At 36.0% G+C, this 19108-nt stretch overlaps 1 protein-coding gene across 3 annotated transcripts in view; it reads left to right on the top strand.

The window, feature by feature from the left end:
• Window positions 1-19108, top strand: part of cindr (CIN85 and CD2AP related) — a 69903-nt gene that overhangs the window by 31605 nt on the left and 19190 nt on the right. For 2 of the 3 annotated variants that reach the window (XM_083123964.1, XM_083123962.1), the window contains 4 exons: window positions 490-702; window positions 1521-1633; window positions 8177-8429; window positions 10403-10489. In XM_083123964.1, coding sequence (XP_082980090.1) covers window positions 490-702; window positions 1521-1633; window positions 8177-8429; window positions 10403-10489 — 666 coding nt within the window. The remainder of the gene's footprint in view (window positions 1-489; window positions 703-1520; window positions 1634-8176; window positions 8430-10402; window positions 10490-19108) is intronic. The other variant, XM_083123963.1, reaches the window with a different exon arrangement.

Genomic DNA, 19108 nt, shown 5'->3' with positions numbered 1-19108 from the left:
GGGGCCCTCGCATTCTAACGAATTGTGATAACTACTTCATCACGAACATAAAAAACATGTTTCTTTTTTAAATAAATTTCATTAATATTTCACATTTACATTACTTTGATTGTAAACGTGGAAAATGCAGTTAATTAATACTTATGCTGCAATCTTTCCGTTAGCACAAAATTCCCTGCATATGGTTAAATTAACTGATAGTAAGCAACATTTCTGCTTTCCAAACACTTACTTTGGCTGTACTTCCGGCCATGAAGCTGGACTTCAACTCAAACGAGTGTGCCACTTTTTGTGAACAGAAGTGTACCATGCTCTTGTCATTGGTGAAATTTTGACATCCTCTTTCTCAATAAGTATCCATGATATGTCATTATTACATTTTCCCCCTAATTGTTAATGTGTTGCTATCTATATTGTAAGTATCAGGTGTATTGTTGACATTTGTTGCAAGTAATATTGGATTATCCACAACCAAAATCTCCCTTTCAGATGAGAAACCACTAGGGCCTCCAGTTCCGGTTAAGAAACCACATCTGCCTCCTCCGATGAAGAAACCGCAACGGCCTATTCCAGGGCATACTACTGGTCAGCTACCTGTCCACCTGAAACGACTCTCAGGGGAGATAGAATCCCAGTTCTCTAAAATGGAAGATAATGTTGATAGTACAAAATCTCCTGTTGATAAAACTCCAGGTAACTCAAGTAAGTGGCTCTTACATATATTACTTAATAACTGTCTGTCTTTCTCCAACTGTTAAAAATTGATAAACCAGTCAGTGTGAGCACTTGAATAGACTGCTAAGGAAAAATTGCTTTGATTAAAAATAATGTTCCAAATAGGATAAACTACCGTTAATTCATCGTGTGTAGAAAAATAAAATGTCCGTTGTAATAATAGTACAGTTTGATAGTATTGTGTGTTTTATGAATATTTGGCATTCCATGTCAGAGTGACCCTGAATCTCAATTTTTAAAGTTAAATACATTGCTGCAAATAACCTTATTTTATTTTGTGAGTGAACAATATAAAATTGTCATTTTGATAAAATTTTAAGTATTATGCAGAAGTTAGAATGTAGAAGGTATTTTACATATTGTCAGTTTATTTCAACTTTTTGATTTTCGTTTGATTTTTATTGTGTCCCACCCATGACACCAAAAAAACAATTAATTTCCCCTTCAACTTCACTAGAATATTTAAAGGTCAATTACCTTCTCTCTTTATCTTAAACAACTATATTTTTCATCATTTGAAAATTTCCAGAAATGAAAATAAATTTCTTAAGTAAAGAGGCAGTGTTTCGTCTCTCCTGCGTGTGACACAAAATTGTTCAAATATTTTAAGGATAGTTATGTTTAATGAACAATGTTAAGTTTCATATTTCATTACACAGAAACTGTAAGAAAAATGTTGCTTAATTGTCAGTAAAGTAGTACTTTAATATAAAAATGCAGTCCGTGTGTCCCATCTGTGACAATGGAATGACCCATATATATATGTGTGTGTGGGCATATTTTAGGTGAAATGGACTTCGACAGTGTGGAAAGAAGTGCAATACTTACACATCCCACGGCAACCAGAGTGAAAGCACCAAAAAGACGTCCTCCCTCAACAGTGTTTAACAAGGAATCTGTAAGTATTTAGTTCATTCATTTTAAGCATTAGTGGCATATTCATGTTCATGGCAGAAACAGGTGTAATATGTACACCTGTATCAAAAAAGTTCTGCTTTGCTTGCAAAACAATTAAATATATGGTGGAGGCGATGCATGACAGAATATCACAGAAGTTGACAGGTGATTATTACACTTTTTAAGTGGGAACATTTTTCATGTCCTTTGTATTATTTTTATTTTATTTAATTTATATTAAAGTACTATTTTATCTCGGCTCTTAAAACAGTGGAATTTATTAATGATAGGATATCATATGCAGTTTTACAGGGTAGGTGGTGTAAAATTATTTTAATAAACATCCATGCACCAACGGAAGATAAAGATGATAATACTAAAGATGATTTTTATACAGAGTTAGAACAGGTCTTTGATAAATTTTCTCAGCATGATATGAAAATTCTGTTAGGTGAGTGTAATGCACAGATTGGCAAAGAAGAGACATTTAAACCCACGATTGGTAAGGAAAGTCTTCATGAATTAAGTAATGATAATGGTATAAGATTGATTACTTTTGCAACCTCAAAGAACTTAATTGTGAAAAGTACCACTTTTAAACATAAAGATATCCATAAATATACCTGGTCTTCTCCAGATGGTAAAACTCATAATCAGATAGATCATATTCTCATTGATAAGAGAAGGCATACTAGTATAGTTGCTGACTGCGCCAGTGACCATTATTTAGTAATTGCTAAATTAAGAGAAAGACTCTCAGTGATAAATCATAAGCAACAAAATCTAAAAGTTCTAAAATTTGATACAGGAAAGTTTACTGATGAAAGAATTAAGAAAGATTACCAAATACTGTCAAATAGATTTGATGTTTTGCAGGATTTAAATGATGATGAAAATATAAATGAAACAGACATAAATAAGAATTGGGAGCACATACGTAATGCAATAGAATCAGCAGCTAAAGAAAGTATAGGATACCATAAACCAAGAAAAAGTAAGCCATGGTTTGATAATGACTGTCATAATCTAATAGAAATAAGAAATCAGGCTAGACTTAGGTGGTTAAATAACTCTGATGATACAAATCTAAGCAATTATAATAGAATAAAGCGAGAAGTTAACCGCACGTTTAGAAATAAAAAGAGAGATTACTTGAAAAGCAAAATTAACGAAATTGAAACAAACAGCAAAAACAAAAATATCAGAGATTTATATAAAGGTGTAAATGAGTTTAGAAAGGGGTGGCAACCTAAAGTAAACTTGATAAAAGATAAAGATGTTGATTTTCTAGCTGACCTAAGCGATATTCTAAATAGATGGAAGAACTACTTTAATGACCTTTTAAATGTCCATGTAGGAGATAAATCAGAAGTAAATGAAGTACACACAGCAGAACCTTTAGTTCCAGAACCTAACTTGACTGAAGTTAAAGATGCTATTAAAAGGCTAAAGAATAACAAAGCACCTGGCATTGATTTAATACCAGCTGAGTTAATTAAATATGGTGGAAATTCATTAATATGTCAAATTCATAAATTAATTTGTTTAATATGGAATAAAGAAGAAATCCCTCAACAGTGGAAAGAATCCATAATTGTTCCTGTGTTTAAAAAAGGTGATAAAATGAACTGCAATAATTACCGTGGAATTTCTCTACTCTCAACAACATACAAAATATTGTCTAACATTATTTTAACAAGACTAACACCATATGCTAATGAAATTATAGGTGATTATCAATGTGGATTTAAATGCAACAGATCAACTACAGATCAAATTTTTCACATCAGACAGACACTTGAAAAAAAGTGGGAATATAATCAAAATGTCCATCAGCTATTCATTGATTTCAAAAAAGCATATGATTCGGTCAAAAGAGATAAATTATATAATATATTAGTAGAGTTTGGAATACCTAAGAAGCTTGTTAGTATGATAAAAATATGCACCAGTGAAACAGAAAGTAAAATTCGTATGGGTATTAATATGTCTGACAAATTTACAATTCATGATGGGTTAAAACAAGGAGATGCATTATCTCCATTGCTCTTTAATTTTGCCTTAGAATATGCTGTTAGGAAGGTAAAAGAAACTAACGAAGGACTAAAATTAAATTATGTGAATCAGTTGTTAGCATATGCAGATGATGTAGACTTACTGGGGGATGATGTGAATACAATTAAGAATAATGCTAAAATATTTTTCAAAACTGCTAAAGAGATAGGTTTGGAAGTTAACAAAGAGAAAACTAAATATATGCTTACAGGCCGAAACCAAGTGTTAGGTAATAATCAAAATCTAATTACTGATAACAACTCGTTTGAACCAATTTCCAAATTCAAATACTTAGGAGTAATATTAACAAATGAAAATTATATTAAAGAGGAAATAAAAAGTAGGCTTAATTCAGGAAATGCATGTTACTTCTCTCTTCATAAACTTTTGTCTTCTCGTTTAATATCTAAGAAACTAAAAAAATTAAAATATACAAAACAGTAATTTTGCCTGTAGTATTATATGGATGTGAAACTTGGTCCCTTACATTGAAAGAAGAACATAAATTGAGAGTATTTGAAAATAAGATCCTTAGGAAAATCTTTGGACCTAAAAAGGATGAGGAGACAGGTGAGTGGAGAAGATTACATAATTTAGAACTACATAATTTGTATTCATGTCCAGATATTATTAGAATAATTAAATCAAGAAGACTTAGGTTGGCAGGCCATGTGACACGAATGGAAGAGGAAAGAGGAGTTTACAGGATTCTTGTTGGGAAACCTGATGGTAAGAGACCTGTAGGAAGGCCAAGACGAAGATTGAGGGAAAACGTTGAGATGGACCTAAGGGAAATCGGTAGGGATGGAAAAGAGTATATAGAACTTGCTCAAGATAGGGAAAGATGGAAGGCCTGTGTTGCTGCAGCCATGAACCTTCGGGTTTAAGAAGGCTAGAGAGTTAGTTAGTTTTGTATTATTTTTAAGGTAACATTTATTTGGCTGAGTTGGATGAGTAGCTTGGTTGCAATTTCTGGGTGATGGAAGATGAGTATATTTTGGAATCTGTAGTAGATCTAGAATTATAAATCCAAACTTTTCTCCCAGGAATTACAAGGATGAATAGATCAACAGGGAACAGCTAATATTGGTCAAGAGATATATATTCTATTCCCGTGTTTATCAGGGTGTCGACCAGTCTAGAAATCCTGGAAAAGTCAGGGAATTTACTTTTTCTGGAAATGTCAGGGATATTTATTGCGTTTCTGGAAAAATCAATATTTTTGTGATAGTGCACTGAAAGTAGGTTTTAAACAAATAAAGAGAAAAGAATAAGCAAGAAATTTTTAATTTCTATGGACAAACTATACTTAAGTTTTATATACTGAGTATTACCAGTAGTTACAGTAGAAATTGTTTATTAAATATTCTACAGAAAGCAGAAAGCACTCTCGTTTTCGCGTGGTAGCAGTTCCTGGACAACAGTGACTTTGTACGGTTTCAGTTTTAAAAATTTGGTAGCTCATCATGCTGCTGTTACAGAAATTTCTGTTTCCTGTGCAAGTCCTCAGAGCGATTTGTGAAGAGTATGTTCTAATCTTTTTCCGACTTTGTCCAATTTCTCATCTGTAAGTACATGCCGTTTTACCATTCGCTTCTTATTGAGAATAGATCCTGTTTCCCTACATTTGTTTACAAGGTTTCGCACGGTATTTCTGTGTGGAACAGGCACACGTGGGAAATCTGTTGAAAATCTTCTACGAACATCCCTGCAAGAATTTGTAATCACTTAAGAATTGTACATAAAAGCTTTGTTTTGTTGTAATGTGTGTGTATGTGCCATTATTAAAACTATAGCAAAACACAAGTAACACACAATAAACAGTTTATAAAACAATAGAAAATCACAAGAACACTTGTAACACGTAAACATTTTAATAATACGACTGAAAGCAAAGCCATGTGTTTCATTTGCCGTTCTGGTGCCAGGAGCTGTTTGGAAACTAAAGTGCCCTTTTAGTGTCTCTTGTTGCCAGAGCTCCCGCGAAATTTCCTAAAAACATGCCAGAAATGTGTGGATGCATTCTGAGAACTTGAAGTCATTTCGAAGCTAGCGGTTTCCATAGCAGAGATGATATTGTCGTCTAGCTGGCCGCCAAGGCTACCCATGTGACGGGGAAACACACTGTATTACTAAATTTTACTACTATTGCATGATTTATGCTATAATTCTTAAGATTTATTTTTTTCAAATAATTCATTGTTAATCATTAGTCAATACGTGGCAAGTATTAAAAAAAGTTTATTGCTGATACCCCCTATCCAACAGTCAATTTCTGTTCAGTTTCCCTTCTTTATTGCTTTTAACATGTTACATATCCTAAAAACTTGGTTAAGTGGGATTCTAATTGTGGTGTTTAGCTAAAATATAGTGACCTTCCTACATACATGTTTAACCTTTTAAGTCCCGATCGGTCATACATTAACCGATGGAACAGATCCTTTTTTCGTTGCCTTGCAACCCTCTTCATTTTCTATGCTCGTGACTCGATGTGCATGTAACTTGAAAACAAGAGTCGATATGCATCGACAGCGATGCTGGTGCTCTTCAATTCCCTAATGACATCAACAGCAGCTGCTACATTTACACCACATCTTTGTCGACTCAGTAAAAGAGGTATCGAATGACAAAGCTCACAGAAGTGAGTTGGCGCTGTTGTAAATGCTTGTTTGCAATGGTTGTTTACAATCTCATGCCTTGCAGGAAAGTGACGTATGAGGAAATCGTGTCTTGTTTTCCTTCTCAACATGCCGAAGCAGGTCATGGTCGGAGGGGGAAGGGTCATTGTTGTCAAAAGTGTTTGAGGCGATAACTTTTCAGCGGGCAAAATGGACTTTGCGCAACAGTCAGAAGACAACCACTTCTTCTTCGGAAGGAAAATGAAAGGGGGGAAGTAAGAGGTAGGATCGGGGCTAAAAATAACTCTTGTAATTTTTCCAGCTGAGTGTCACTTTTATTTTGAAAAGGACTCTTCCATTTCAGTTCACAGAGGCTTTGCAGTAATGTCATGCGCATAGTTTTCGCATGTTTGCAAGTGGAGCGAGATATTTTTTCGTGTTTTGATCGTCGTCTGAGTGTAGTGAGAGGTATTTTTTTACTTTTGTGTGTGTGTGTGTGTGTTGTGCGAACATGAGTTCGGCTATACGGCTAGAGGATTTGGAGCGGGAGGTAAACAATATACGAGATGGTTTTGACACAGATGGGTAATTGGAAAGCGACGAGGAGTTTCGGGAAATTGTACATGATTGAGGTGTATGTGTTAGTGTTAGTTTCAGCCTTCGGTAAGTTTTTATTTTTACTTCCAATTTCATGTATGTATATTTGAAATTCCTGTCTTTTTTTTTTTTTATTTTTTATTTTTATTTTTAATGTGCGTGTTGCCAACCCTTGTCGAAAATAACTCATGCACTTCGTTTCTTTTTCATTTTTTCTTCGGATGGCAAAAGGCATTAGGAACAAAATAAACATTGAATTATAATGTAGACATGTAGTTGCAAAAAGGACATAGAATGTGTACTGTCCCATGTCTCAACAGGGAGGGCGGAGGGGCAAAATTTTGTCTTTTTCTTTTTTTCAATTTTCACTTTTGAAGCCACAAATAATATCGAATACATACAGATAGCAACACTTCATCTTGTCTATGTCAAAGTACATTTTATTCTTAGTAAAATGTTTCTTGTTTCACTAAATTATCTGCCATAGGAAGGAAGCTAACGATTTTTGCTAAACCTTACAAAACTCATTTAAATGGCCTGGGACAGAGGTAAAAACTGCATAAGCGCCACGGGACTTTTTTAGGTTAAATACATGCCAAAATTTTCGTTCCTGGTCTGGAAAAGTCAGGGAATTTTGTTTTTACATCCTGTTTATATTGATCGTGAATCACATGGTATTGATTCTCTGTAAATATCCATGTTATTACAGTGGACATGAACATTAAAAAGTGTATCTGATGATCATTGAAATTTTGAGTAATTACCTTATTTGTTTTTGATTGAATTGCTTTATTTTACTTCGCTTTTTGTGCCACTTTTGGCTAATTTGCGAAGATGAGGATGAGTGATGAGTGATGACATGATGAAATATTGAAGGGACGCTCACAAATATCCATGCCTTAGCTGGGATTTGAACCCGGGAGCCCTGGCGTCGTAGTGTGATGTGCTAACCACTCCACCACGGGGCCAGCTTACCTTATTTGTGTTTTGTAGCTACTTCAGACTCTCCTGTTAAGGACGTGTGGTCATGTCACAAACCCTGGAGTCTTTACTAAATTCCTTAATCCTGAATCTTAATTCGTAGATTTTCTGCCCCAATTCTGAATGTTTGTTTTCGGATTTTCCTTGTAAAGATTTGTTTTGCACGATAGCCTATCTTTATGTAACCAAGATAAAAATTAAGCTTGTTGTATTTATTTTATCAACAATCCATGGAAGATAAGAGAGATACGCGGGAATCGAAAGGAACTAAGTGTGATTTTGTTGCATTGCAGGAATTCAGTGGCCTAATGAATGGCAATGTGGAACCGGTCATTAAGGAACTAGACATTAAGGAAGAAGAGGAAGGGAAAGTGAAACTAAGGGAAGTGGACAAGAAGGGCACGACAAAGTTGCCCTGGATGGAGGAACTGAAGTTAAACCAAGCCAAACGCTCTTCAAAAAATCCGGATGCTGACGACTCTGAAGAGAAGGTGGAAAGAAAAGTGCCTGTGGTCCCAAGACCTTCGAGTTTGAGACCGGATGAGAGTAAGTTCATGTTTCTTTATTATTCAGGAGCAGGTCTGTTGTTGTTACGGTTCTTTGTTGTAAAATATTGTCCATAGTTCCCAGCCTAGAATTACTTACTTAAGAGTTCTTTGTTAATATAGTGTAACGTTAATTTTAAATATTCCAGAGGACCATAGTGATAAAAAAAACTTAAAATGCAGGAAAATATAAAATAATAGAATATAGGCGTCCATATTAGTTCAAAGTGATAATGGCTCAATCATGATTAATACATAAATCTGTCTAGTATCAATGCGTGGAAATGTCTCCCATAAGAGTTGAAGATTATTGTCCAATTTTTGTTATATTTCACATCATTGTGGTACTACATATTTCTTACAGTATTCAAGAATATGAATATACATGTTTTGCAGTTCTTGAATAACTTAGTGATAGCTGGTGTGTGATAGAATATCATCTCTGAATAGAATTGTGTTTGTAAAATGATTAGATTTATCACAAGTGGGATGTGGAAAAAGTTGGCAGTGTGTACACACTTTCTTGTGTTCTGGGTGTCAGCAAAATTGCTTCTGACAATATATGGTACACACAAATTGCAATAATTAAATGCATGTTTTATTGTTGTATGATAATTGACAGTTGTTCCCCTTCTTTCAGATACTTAATGTACTAAGATATCAGTTAAAACAAAGGGAGCGGGTGACTTCATTTTTACTGCAACTGCAAGTGGTGGTGGTGGGTTAGAATTTGTTTTGTGTTGTGCTTGTAACAATTACTCGTAGGGGCACTGCAACATCACATTAGGCTAGGAACATGTTACCTTGTGCTGCAAGCACATAATGTTGTTATTCCTTTCTCACATGCTTTCACATGTAGTATTTAGTGCGAGGGAATATGCTGGGAGAAGGGGAGGAAAATGTGTGTGTCCACATGGGCAAGAGTAGTATTGTCATCATTGACACAACTAGTGTCACGAGAACTTTCACACTGGAAACAAATTTTATCTCGTAACATTTTTTTTTTTTTTTTACTTCCCTTTGGACCATAGAGATGGAACAAATTGAAGTGGTATCTTTGTTGCACAACTTTTTACCCCTCAAAAGCTAATCGTTATTGAAATTTAAAGTGGGATCCGACCCCCTGAGATGTCAAATCCAAAACCTCTTGATTATAAGGCAAAAGCATTGTGCAACATGATTTCTAGATTCATCGTGTCCACACTGTTCAACTTCCAGGTATAATAGAGGACCCTAAACTTGATATGAATGCTAGAATTTGTACCCTTGACTTTTTTCTTTCTTCAAACATTTGTGAAAGTGAACTGGTCATTTCCTATCTTCAAAAATGTTTGTTTTCTTCACTTCTTTCATCACTTACGGGAGACATGAATGAATTAAAAATACTGAATGCAATAAATAACATTAATGAGCTGCATTAATTTTTGTTGAAATCTGACAACAAATGACATTACTCTCATGGATATCTTGAGAGGTGTATCAATAGACTTGCGTGTGTATAAATAACTTAAATTGAAACCCCCTGTTGTTGCGAGACAAATGTCATTAGGCATACACAACCCCTTTCAAGTTCATATTCACTTTTTATATGCATTGTCACTTGTTGGAAAAGCTACATTTTAAAGCAATGTGTCACATTCTTATGACAAAAATAAGCTTGTGCGAACCAGGCGTAAAAGTAGCTAATTTAAATAGTGTGGTGTATTGAGGTACGTAGTTTGTTTTGCACTTTTGAAAACCTTCAGAGTTTCAGTTATATTTATTTGTATTGCTGTAGGTAAAATTTTAAATTAATGCTTTGTGTTTGTAAATTGTGCCATGTGTGTGTACATAATTGTGAGAAAATATGTGCACATAAAGTAGGCAAATTATTGAAGATGGATGACCAGGAGTATTTTATCAGAAGAAAACCAGTATTTTTCTTCTGAAGAAGGAAAGCTTGCAATCCTTGATACAAATTCTTTTACTTCCTAGTCCCCTCTTTACCTGCCAAGCGTACCCCAAGGAAACCTCCGAGAAGGGACAGAGGGTCCTCGGATCAAATTGAGGAAGCGGAAGAAAGTATGTGTGTTTCTGTGTAGCCTCAGCCTGTCACACTCACCCTTGCTTTACAGCACCTTTTCAGTCTATTGTGTATTTTTTGCTTCTGTACATATAAGGCAGATTTCACAATTTAGTAGTTGTTTTCCATAATCAAGTGTGAAATAATGCTTTGAACTGTTTTGGTGTGCACATGTGCAGATCTGATGTGTTGTGGTAATGTACTGAAACACAAGTCACCATCATCATTTTACTGTGAAGTTAACGTTAAATAATACCTAGTCTAGCCAAAGAAACGATTTGTGTGTGTGTGTGTGTGTGTGTGCGCGTGCGTGCATGCGTGTGTTTTGTCAAAATGCCCTTTTCAAACTCTTTATTAGCTTTCAGCTCCTTTTTCTTAGTAGAAGATACGAGGTGTCCAAAAAGTCCCACATATTAACTAGTACATTATGCTGTCTTTGCATGTGTAGCTGAACAGTCCTGATATTAGGGGATAAGTCTTGAACTTGAGGTGGTAGTATTGAGCAGAGCTTGTAATTTCCCTAGAATGCAAGATTTCATGGTCACCCTGTAATCCGTTTAGTGTTTGGATTACAAGAAATACTCCCCAATTTACGTTAACTACATTACATCTCTGCTTAAGAAATTCTTTATTGTCTGTATGTGTCTCCTTAACCCCTTCTCTGTGTAATTTTCTAGCAAAATGCTTTCCTTTCTGTGTATTTTTTCTTTCTGAGTTTGCGTAGTAATACTGCTTCAGCACAATTCATCCGAGTATCATGGTTCATACGTCTTTCTCTTCAGAATAGAACAGGTTTTCAAATGGTACCACGCACATGTGTATATCAAGTATGAGGAAAGGGAACCGAAAAATCCCTTTTGGTAACTTGGGGCCCTCTGGACCAGCCCTGCATATAGGTTCCAGAATATAATTACCTTGAAAAATACTATGGTCTATCAGGCCCGTAGCCAGACAGAGGCCAGGGGGGCTCCCCCCTGGCATCGTCGTCAGCCCCCCTTGCATTGTCATTAGTACCTGGTCATTAGGTAAAACTATTGTATAATTTGTTTGTAGTAAGTAGTTTGTGAAAAAGTAGGCAGCGGATATTATGTGGTCATAACTTGAAGGACAAATTCACAGAAAGAAGATCAGCTATCACATTCCTTCATCTTGTTTATGAACTGAAGTCTAAGTAGCGGAATGTACAGGGTGTCTACAAATAATTGAAATCTGTTTCATGTTGTTACTGTATATATATTATTGAACATATCACGAAGTAACTTTACAGTTTTGTAGAGAAACTCAAACAAGTTTTGTGACACATTACTAGTTATGGAACGTGGTGCCGTTGAGCATATTCGTGACTTTGCGGAACTCAATGCTTCTTGTTTAATCTCAAAATTTAGAGTTTACGGCCACTTCTTCTTCAGCGAACAACCATTACAGAATACGGGTATCTTGACATGTTAGAAAATTGGTTCATGCCACAGTTGGAGACGGACAGTGAGAACTTTATCCACCAGTTCCATCACGATGTCCACAAAATCTTGACCACCAGAGTATCAAACCGATGAGTTGGTTGTTGTGGAAATGATGATCGACAACTGCTGTCATTGCCTCATGGTGACTTTTTTGTGTGTGGGGTTATGTGAAGAATCTAGTGTTTGTGCCTCCATTACCAAGTGATCTAGCAGAACTGCGGGCTTCTATCATCATCAATCATCAATTTTGATCGAATTGATAGGTACATGCTTCATCGTGTTTGGGAAGAACTTGATTATAAATTTTATGTCTGCAGAATCACGAAAAGAGGACTTTTCAAACACTTGTAATGTGTCACAAAACGTGTTGAGTTTCTCTACAAAACTGTAAAGTTACTTCACAATATGTTCAATAATACACGTACAGTAACATTGTGAAACTGCTTCAACCATTTGTAGACACCCTGTATTTAGTAGGTTGTATAGAGTTTAGAAAGTTCTTGCATAGCAGGGCCGTAGCCAGGCTGAGCTTCCCCTTGACATTAGGTAAAACTATTTTGCATAATTTGTTTACAGTGAAGAGTGAAAATGTAGACGGCAGATATTATTTTGCTCACAACTTGGTGAAGGATAATAAATTCACAGAACATAAACTTCATCTTGTTTATGAGCTGAAGTTGAAGTAGCGGCAAGTATTTAGAAGATTCTCTAGACTATAGAATGTCCTTTCACAGAGGATATTCTTTATCCATACCTTTGCTGCCCCTGTTGCGGTCTCACGTTTAGACAGAAATCTGTGACTTTGACGTCGTCATCCACATTCCTTCCATATCTGCATCAAAGGTCAACAGTTCCTAAGTTTTAAGAACGAAGGGAAGTTTTATTCTTTCAGCTGGAGGTGGAATGTACGGTAGGCACTATTATTGAATATTGTGCATTTTTTTTTGTGCGATATAAATATGTGTATCAAAAGTACCGTGTAGTATGTAATAAGGGATGATGTCAAAAGCAAGTAACACTTCAAGAGATGTTTTAGAAGATACCTATAGAAAAATGTACTATTTGTGTGATATTTCTAAATTTTATATTAACTTAATGAATACCCCCTTCCCCCCACACACAAATAATTGACCTTCAATTAACACTGTTAAACTTTTGAAAAATGGACTTGGGTTACAAAACCCCCCCTGAAAACTCGTGGGCCCTCCCTGGAGATGAATTCTAGCTACGGGCCTGTGGTCTATACGTAATGTGTCCGCCAAGTTTCATTGCAATATCTTCAATAGGTATAAGGGATGAGGGAAAAAATATTTCGCAAACCTGTTTGACAATACTATTAGACACTAATCGGGGATAACTTGGGAAATTTCCCTCCGAAAAATCCCTTTTGGTAACTTTTGGGCCCTCTGGACCAGCCCTGGATGTAGGTACCCGATTATACTCTACCTTGAAAAATACTATGGTTTATATGTAATGCGTCTGCCAAGTTTCATTGCAATATCTTCAATAGGTATGAGGGGAAAAAAATATTTCACAAACCTGTTTGACAATACTATTAGAAACTCTCAAACTCAAAAACCAACAATAAATCACCAACAGTGCAAATAAAGCAACACCAAAAAAAATGTACATAAAGCAAGTGACTAAACATGGCACACAAACTTTGTCAGCATAAAAAAACAGTTTACTTTCCTCATAACTACTACTTCTTTTTCTACTTTGTCGGCACTGAAAATCGTGACTAAATAAAAGGTCGTCTCTTCAATAGCAAAACATATGTTTCACCAACAAAAATTGTATTTTTCCGTTCAACACAGGTTACTTCAGTCAGAGATGTTCGTGGGCGTAATATTATGCCCAACACAGAATAAGCTATAGTGACCAAGGGCGTAATATTACGTCGAACACAGGGAAGGGAACACCTGTTCATTTCAATCTACCACAGTGTGTCCAGGAATTCCAGAAATTATGGTGGAATTTTGTCATGATTTATTTTGTTGAATTATTTTCAGACATGAAAAAAATGACTGTATTGCATTTTTTTAAATTTTTTTTTTTTGGCTTTGATGTTCCCTCTAGCTTCATTGAAGGGGTGTGTGAGCTGGGGAGGGGGTTTCTATTTTCTCTTTCTTTAATGATAGATTTATTATTACTTGAATATATCGAGGAAAATCTGTTAAATCTAGATTTCTAGGTGAAAGTTGATCACCTTTTATAACTAAGCATGGTGATCATTATTAGCACTTACATTAATTGACAATTTTCTGTTAATTTTATGTGACTCAGTTGAGGCATCATCATCGTCCTTTGCCATTTTCTGCCTCTGGCTGGGTCGGCATAGAAGTCAAGCCTGTCCATTTTTTCCTGGTCTTCTACTATTCCTATCTTTCCACGGTGTTCCAATCTTGTCCTCTTCTCCTAACGCTCTCCACTATCTGCTCTTTCCACCGGCATCTTGGTCTCCCCTATGGCCTTACTCCCACTCCATTTACATTGTAAGCTCTTACTGGCAGTCCTTCTGCATCCATCCTCTTCATATGTCCAAACCATCTCATTTGTGCCTGATCTATCCTTTCCTGAAGCTTCACCACCCCTACTGTCTGTCCAATCCCCTCATTCCTTATTCTAATGCTTCTAGTCTTCCCCAGTATACTCCTTAAATATTTCATCTCCACTGCCTGCATCTTTCTTTTGTCTCTCTGTCATTGTCCAAGTCTCTGTCCACACATAATTATTGGCACATAGTATGTGTTATATGTTACCTTCTTGCATTTCATAGGTACGTCCCTGTTCCATATTAATCTTTGAACGCTTTGATAAGATATTTGAAGCTCTACACTATCCTCAACTCTTCCGTGTCAGTCTTTATTCTTGGTTCATTTCTGGCTCTGTTTCTTGTTATTATTAGTACCTTACTCTTTTCTGCACTGAATTTCATTCCTGCTCTTCTGATTTCTTCATTCCAACTATCAAGCTGTGTCTGTACTACTTCTTCCCTTTTTCCCCATATTACTAAATCATCAGCGAAAAATGGAGCCTTCATCTCTTCTTTTCCTATCTTTCTTCCCCACCTTTTCGTTAATTGCATCCATTGTAATTATGAAGAGCAGTGGGGAAAGAGCACTTCTGTGTTTTAGTCCATTACTTACACTGAACCACTCCGTTCTTCCCACTGGTGTCTTGACACAGCTCTGGTTGCCCTTGTATGTGCTCTTCACTATACACACTATCTTTTCCTTGACTCCTTTCTCTCTTAGAGCCTTCCAAATCTTTGTTCTGTCCATGCTATCATATGCCTTTCCTGCATTTGCCTTATACTGAATATCAGATCTACTGTTGATCGCCTCTTCTAAATCCATACTGCTCCTCTTTCATGTTCAGCTCAGTCACTTCCCTTATTCTTTTCTCTAGTATTTTCTCAGACACCTTTGCTGAGTGTGGTGGAGGCACATAGTGGTTCAGATTCCACTTTGAACTCGTCGATGCCTTGTAATCAAGGGGTCCCGGGTTCGATACCCAGTGGAGACACAAGTGGTTCGGATCCCACTTTAAACTGTAGGTCCAGTCCCGATTAACCTTACTGTGCATAAAGTGGACTTAAAACACCAACTCAACAATCCACTTTGAGCTGTAGGTCCAGTCCCGATTAGCCTTACTGTGCACAAAGTGGACTTTTAAACACCAACTCTAACCTTTGCTGGGTGGCACATTAGTGTCATTCCTCTGTAGTTTTTACATTCCTTTCTGTCCCCCTTCTTGAATATGGGAACTATTAGTCTCTCTGTCCAATCTCTTGGCACTTCTCTGACTTGCCACACTGTTTTCAACGCTCTGTACAGCCACTGCACACCAATCACTCTTGTTCCTAGTGTCATTTCCACTGGCATTTAACTGACCTACCTACATCTCTTCATTCTCTTCAGTGCTTCCTCCACTTCTTTCGATGTGAGATTCACTTTTTCCTTCCTGTTTTCTGTTCCCTTCACTTCTTCATGTTCAGCAATTTCTCGAAATGAATTCTCTAGATTCTCCTTATTTCTTCATCCTCTTCTACAATGTTTCCCTTTTCGTCCCTTAGCTTACAACTGTATCCTCTTTCTCTTCTCCTTTCTCTCACTAATCCATACAATACTTTCTTGTTCACATCTACATCTTCTTCTAGCACTTTGGTCTATTCTTCCATCCACTTTCTTCTTTCCTCCTTTACTACTGTTTTTGCCTCTTTCTTCTTTTCCATGTACTCTTTTCGTGCATTTTGTGATGAAGTTGAGGCAATTGCTTAATTTTTGGATGTATGGAGGGAAGGAAGAGATTGTCATTAGATTAGACATGCAAGGGTGAGAGTTGTTGATCAGCATTTGCTCTTACGTTGATTGTTAGTTTTTAATGTCTACGGGGGAGGGAGGAGGTTCAAAAATTATTCATATACATAAAAGATGTATAAGCAATTATTCATAAATGTTAATGCAAATTCAATTTTATTACAAGAATTGTAATTTCACTTTGAATTTTTGTAATATTCACCCTGAAACCTTGAAACTATACTCAAATTTTATGTGGGTTACAAAGTAGCTACCCTGTATGAGCTTCCATTTTTCTTGTGCTCATTAAGTGAATATTCGTTGCTTCATGCCTCTATCCTCCAATTTTCTGCTTCTCCGAGTTCTTTCTTGCTTCCATCTTCTATTTTAGTGATTGTAAACCTACCCACACCTATTGAAACATTAAATTCAACATACTATTTTTTTTTTACAAAACCTGAAGAATTGACCTGTTAGAAAATACCTTTATAACAGCAGTAGAGTCTTTGTGTGTCTTCCTTGAATATTTTGGAACCCCAAGGGAAATTTGTTTTCATTTTTGTACTTTAAAAATTACAGGACATAAAGTTTACATTAACATTTTTGGAATACTGTGGAACGCTTTCTGTGAATTCGGATTATGAGCATTCTTCGGAACAAAGGCTAGTGTTGAAAGTATAGTTTCTGCCTCTAATTAGTCCAAACTTTGACGAGGCTTTCATTTGTAGAAAGTTGTATCATGCTTTACTTTTCACACTAAAGTGATGATGAAGACTTATGAATTGACTAAAGTTGGTAAGTTTCAGATTAAATTAATTTGTACTTAGCATATAAAATCATATATGTATACGTATCTATTCACATGCAGGGTATATTTTAAGATACAATTAGAGATGCAGAAGATATGAGAATGCTGGGTAGAAATATTTCAATTAAACATAGCGTGTGATTACACTGTTCTACAAAGCTTTTTTTATGTGAAAATAATTTTTTCTGAAGCACTTTCATATGGGAAATTCAAATCCATGATTAGAATTTCACTATCAGGCACAGTTTTTTAGTTATAAGGACTTAAAGCCTCATTTTACTCAGAATCACAGTTCATGATAAATGCAGGGAATTATCAGTCGAGCAGTTGGCAACATCTGCTTCTGGGCTTATTTCAGATGGTGGCAGTAAAGGCTGAATCACATGGAACTGGATTTCCAGTAGGAATGCCTTAGTTGGCGCTGGACTGGCTATCCATCTGCTAGTTTTTGCCTCGCACAATACTTGTTACTGTACTTGTTGGTATACTTTTGTTCCCATAAGGCATTGCGCAGAGCAATCTAAAAAGATGGAGAACATTTTGAAGAACGTTGTAGGAGAATTACTGCTGCTATCAAAAATTAAATCAGAAAGTATGGACTACAAATTGACTCTAAAAAAAATTTGGTAATCAATTCATACTGAATAATCTTTTTAATAAACGTGGGCATGCATATTCATACATGAGATTCGAAGGATTCATTCATAAAAAAAATATTTTGTTGAACTAAATATAACAAACATTTAATACACTTGTAATAATAAGGATTTTCATTATCTGCTAATCATATTTGTCACGTACAAATCTCATGGCTTTGCATAAATACCTAAATATTAATGAACTGAACATGTGTACATCATCTCTGTTACTTTTTTTTATCAAGAAGTGAAGAAAAGAAACTAACACTCGGAAACCACAGACAAAATACTTTCCTTCGGTAAACTTACAGATTATCTTCACATGGCACTTCGCTCTCATTGGCTGTTCCACAGAATCCAGTCGAGGAAACCCAGTTGCAGTTAGAACATGGCCTATTCCTCAAAACCAGTCAAGCAGCCAGCCTGGCAGCCATGATTTCCACCCAGGTAGCCAGTTCAGAGCCAAGTTGGGCATTCCTATTGGAAATCCAGTTCCGTGTGATTATGCCTTAAGCTACATGGTGAACCTGCAAGTTACTGTTAAAAATACTAAGCATTGTGTTTTCAGCGTGTGTTTAAGTTGATGTGCCTTGCCTGTCGAAATAAACCAGATAGCAAGGCATAAGAAGAGGATTCAATATTTCATAACAGAACATTGGAGACCAGGATAAGGAATGGGCACCACATATCTGTTATGCAGCTTGTTATGTTAAATTGATTAATTGATGGAAGGGTAAAAATTCCATGTCATTGCTGTACCCATAGTATGGAGAGAACCGAAACACCTTGTTATTTTTGTTTGACGAATACACAGGGATTTACAAACGAAGCCTAAGAGTTGCATAGTTTACCCTACCTTTTGGCATCAGATCATTCTCATGCTCTGAAAGTCTTCCAGTGCCTTAGAGACAAACAAATAAGATCGACAATGAGGGTGAAGAAAGTTGCACTGAAGAATTGCCATCTGCACATAAAATAACCCTCTGCATCAGGCAACAAGTGCACCAATCTAATACCTTTTACCTCAAGCGAATCTAAATGATTTATCCCGTGACTTAGGCTTAAGTAAACAAAAGGCAGGACTGCTGGGTTTCAGGTTACATGAATATAATCTTCTCCACCCAAGCACAAACGTTACTAAATTTAGGCAAAATGTGTAAGTTTTTATTGCCTATTTTGAAAGTGATGACATACTGACTAACTGCAACGATGTTAGTGGTTTAATGAACGCTCATACGTTCTATGAGATATTAGAAGAAATCTATTAAATATAATGAGCATAAGTGGAAGATATTTGGCTACTTCAAGATAGTAGCAATGATATTGGGGATGCAACAGGGCTACACAAAGTATACCTGCTTCCTCTGCAAGTGGTATAGTTGTGACAGAAAGAAGTACACAAAAAAGAATT

This window comes from Lepisma saccharinum, chromosome 6, assembly GCF_977018435.1.
Source record: "Lepisma saccharinum chromosome 6, izLepSacc3.1, whole genome shotgun sequence".
Classification (NCBI taxonomy): Eukaryota; Metazoa; Arthropoda; class Insecta; order Zygentoma; family Lepismatidae; genus Lepisma; species Lepisma saccharinum.
The sequence above is the reverse complement of the archived record's forward strand: the minus strand, read 5'-3'. Positions and strand labels throughout refer to the sequence as shown.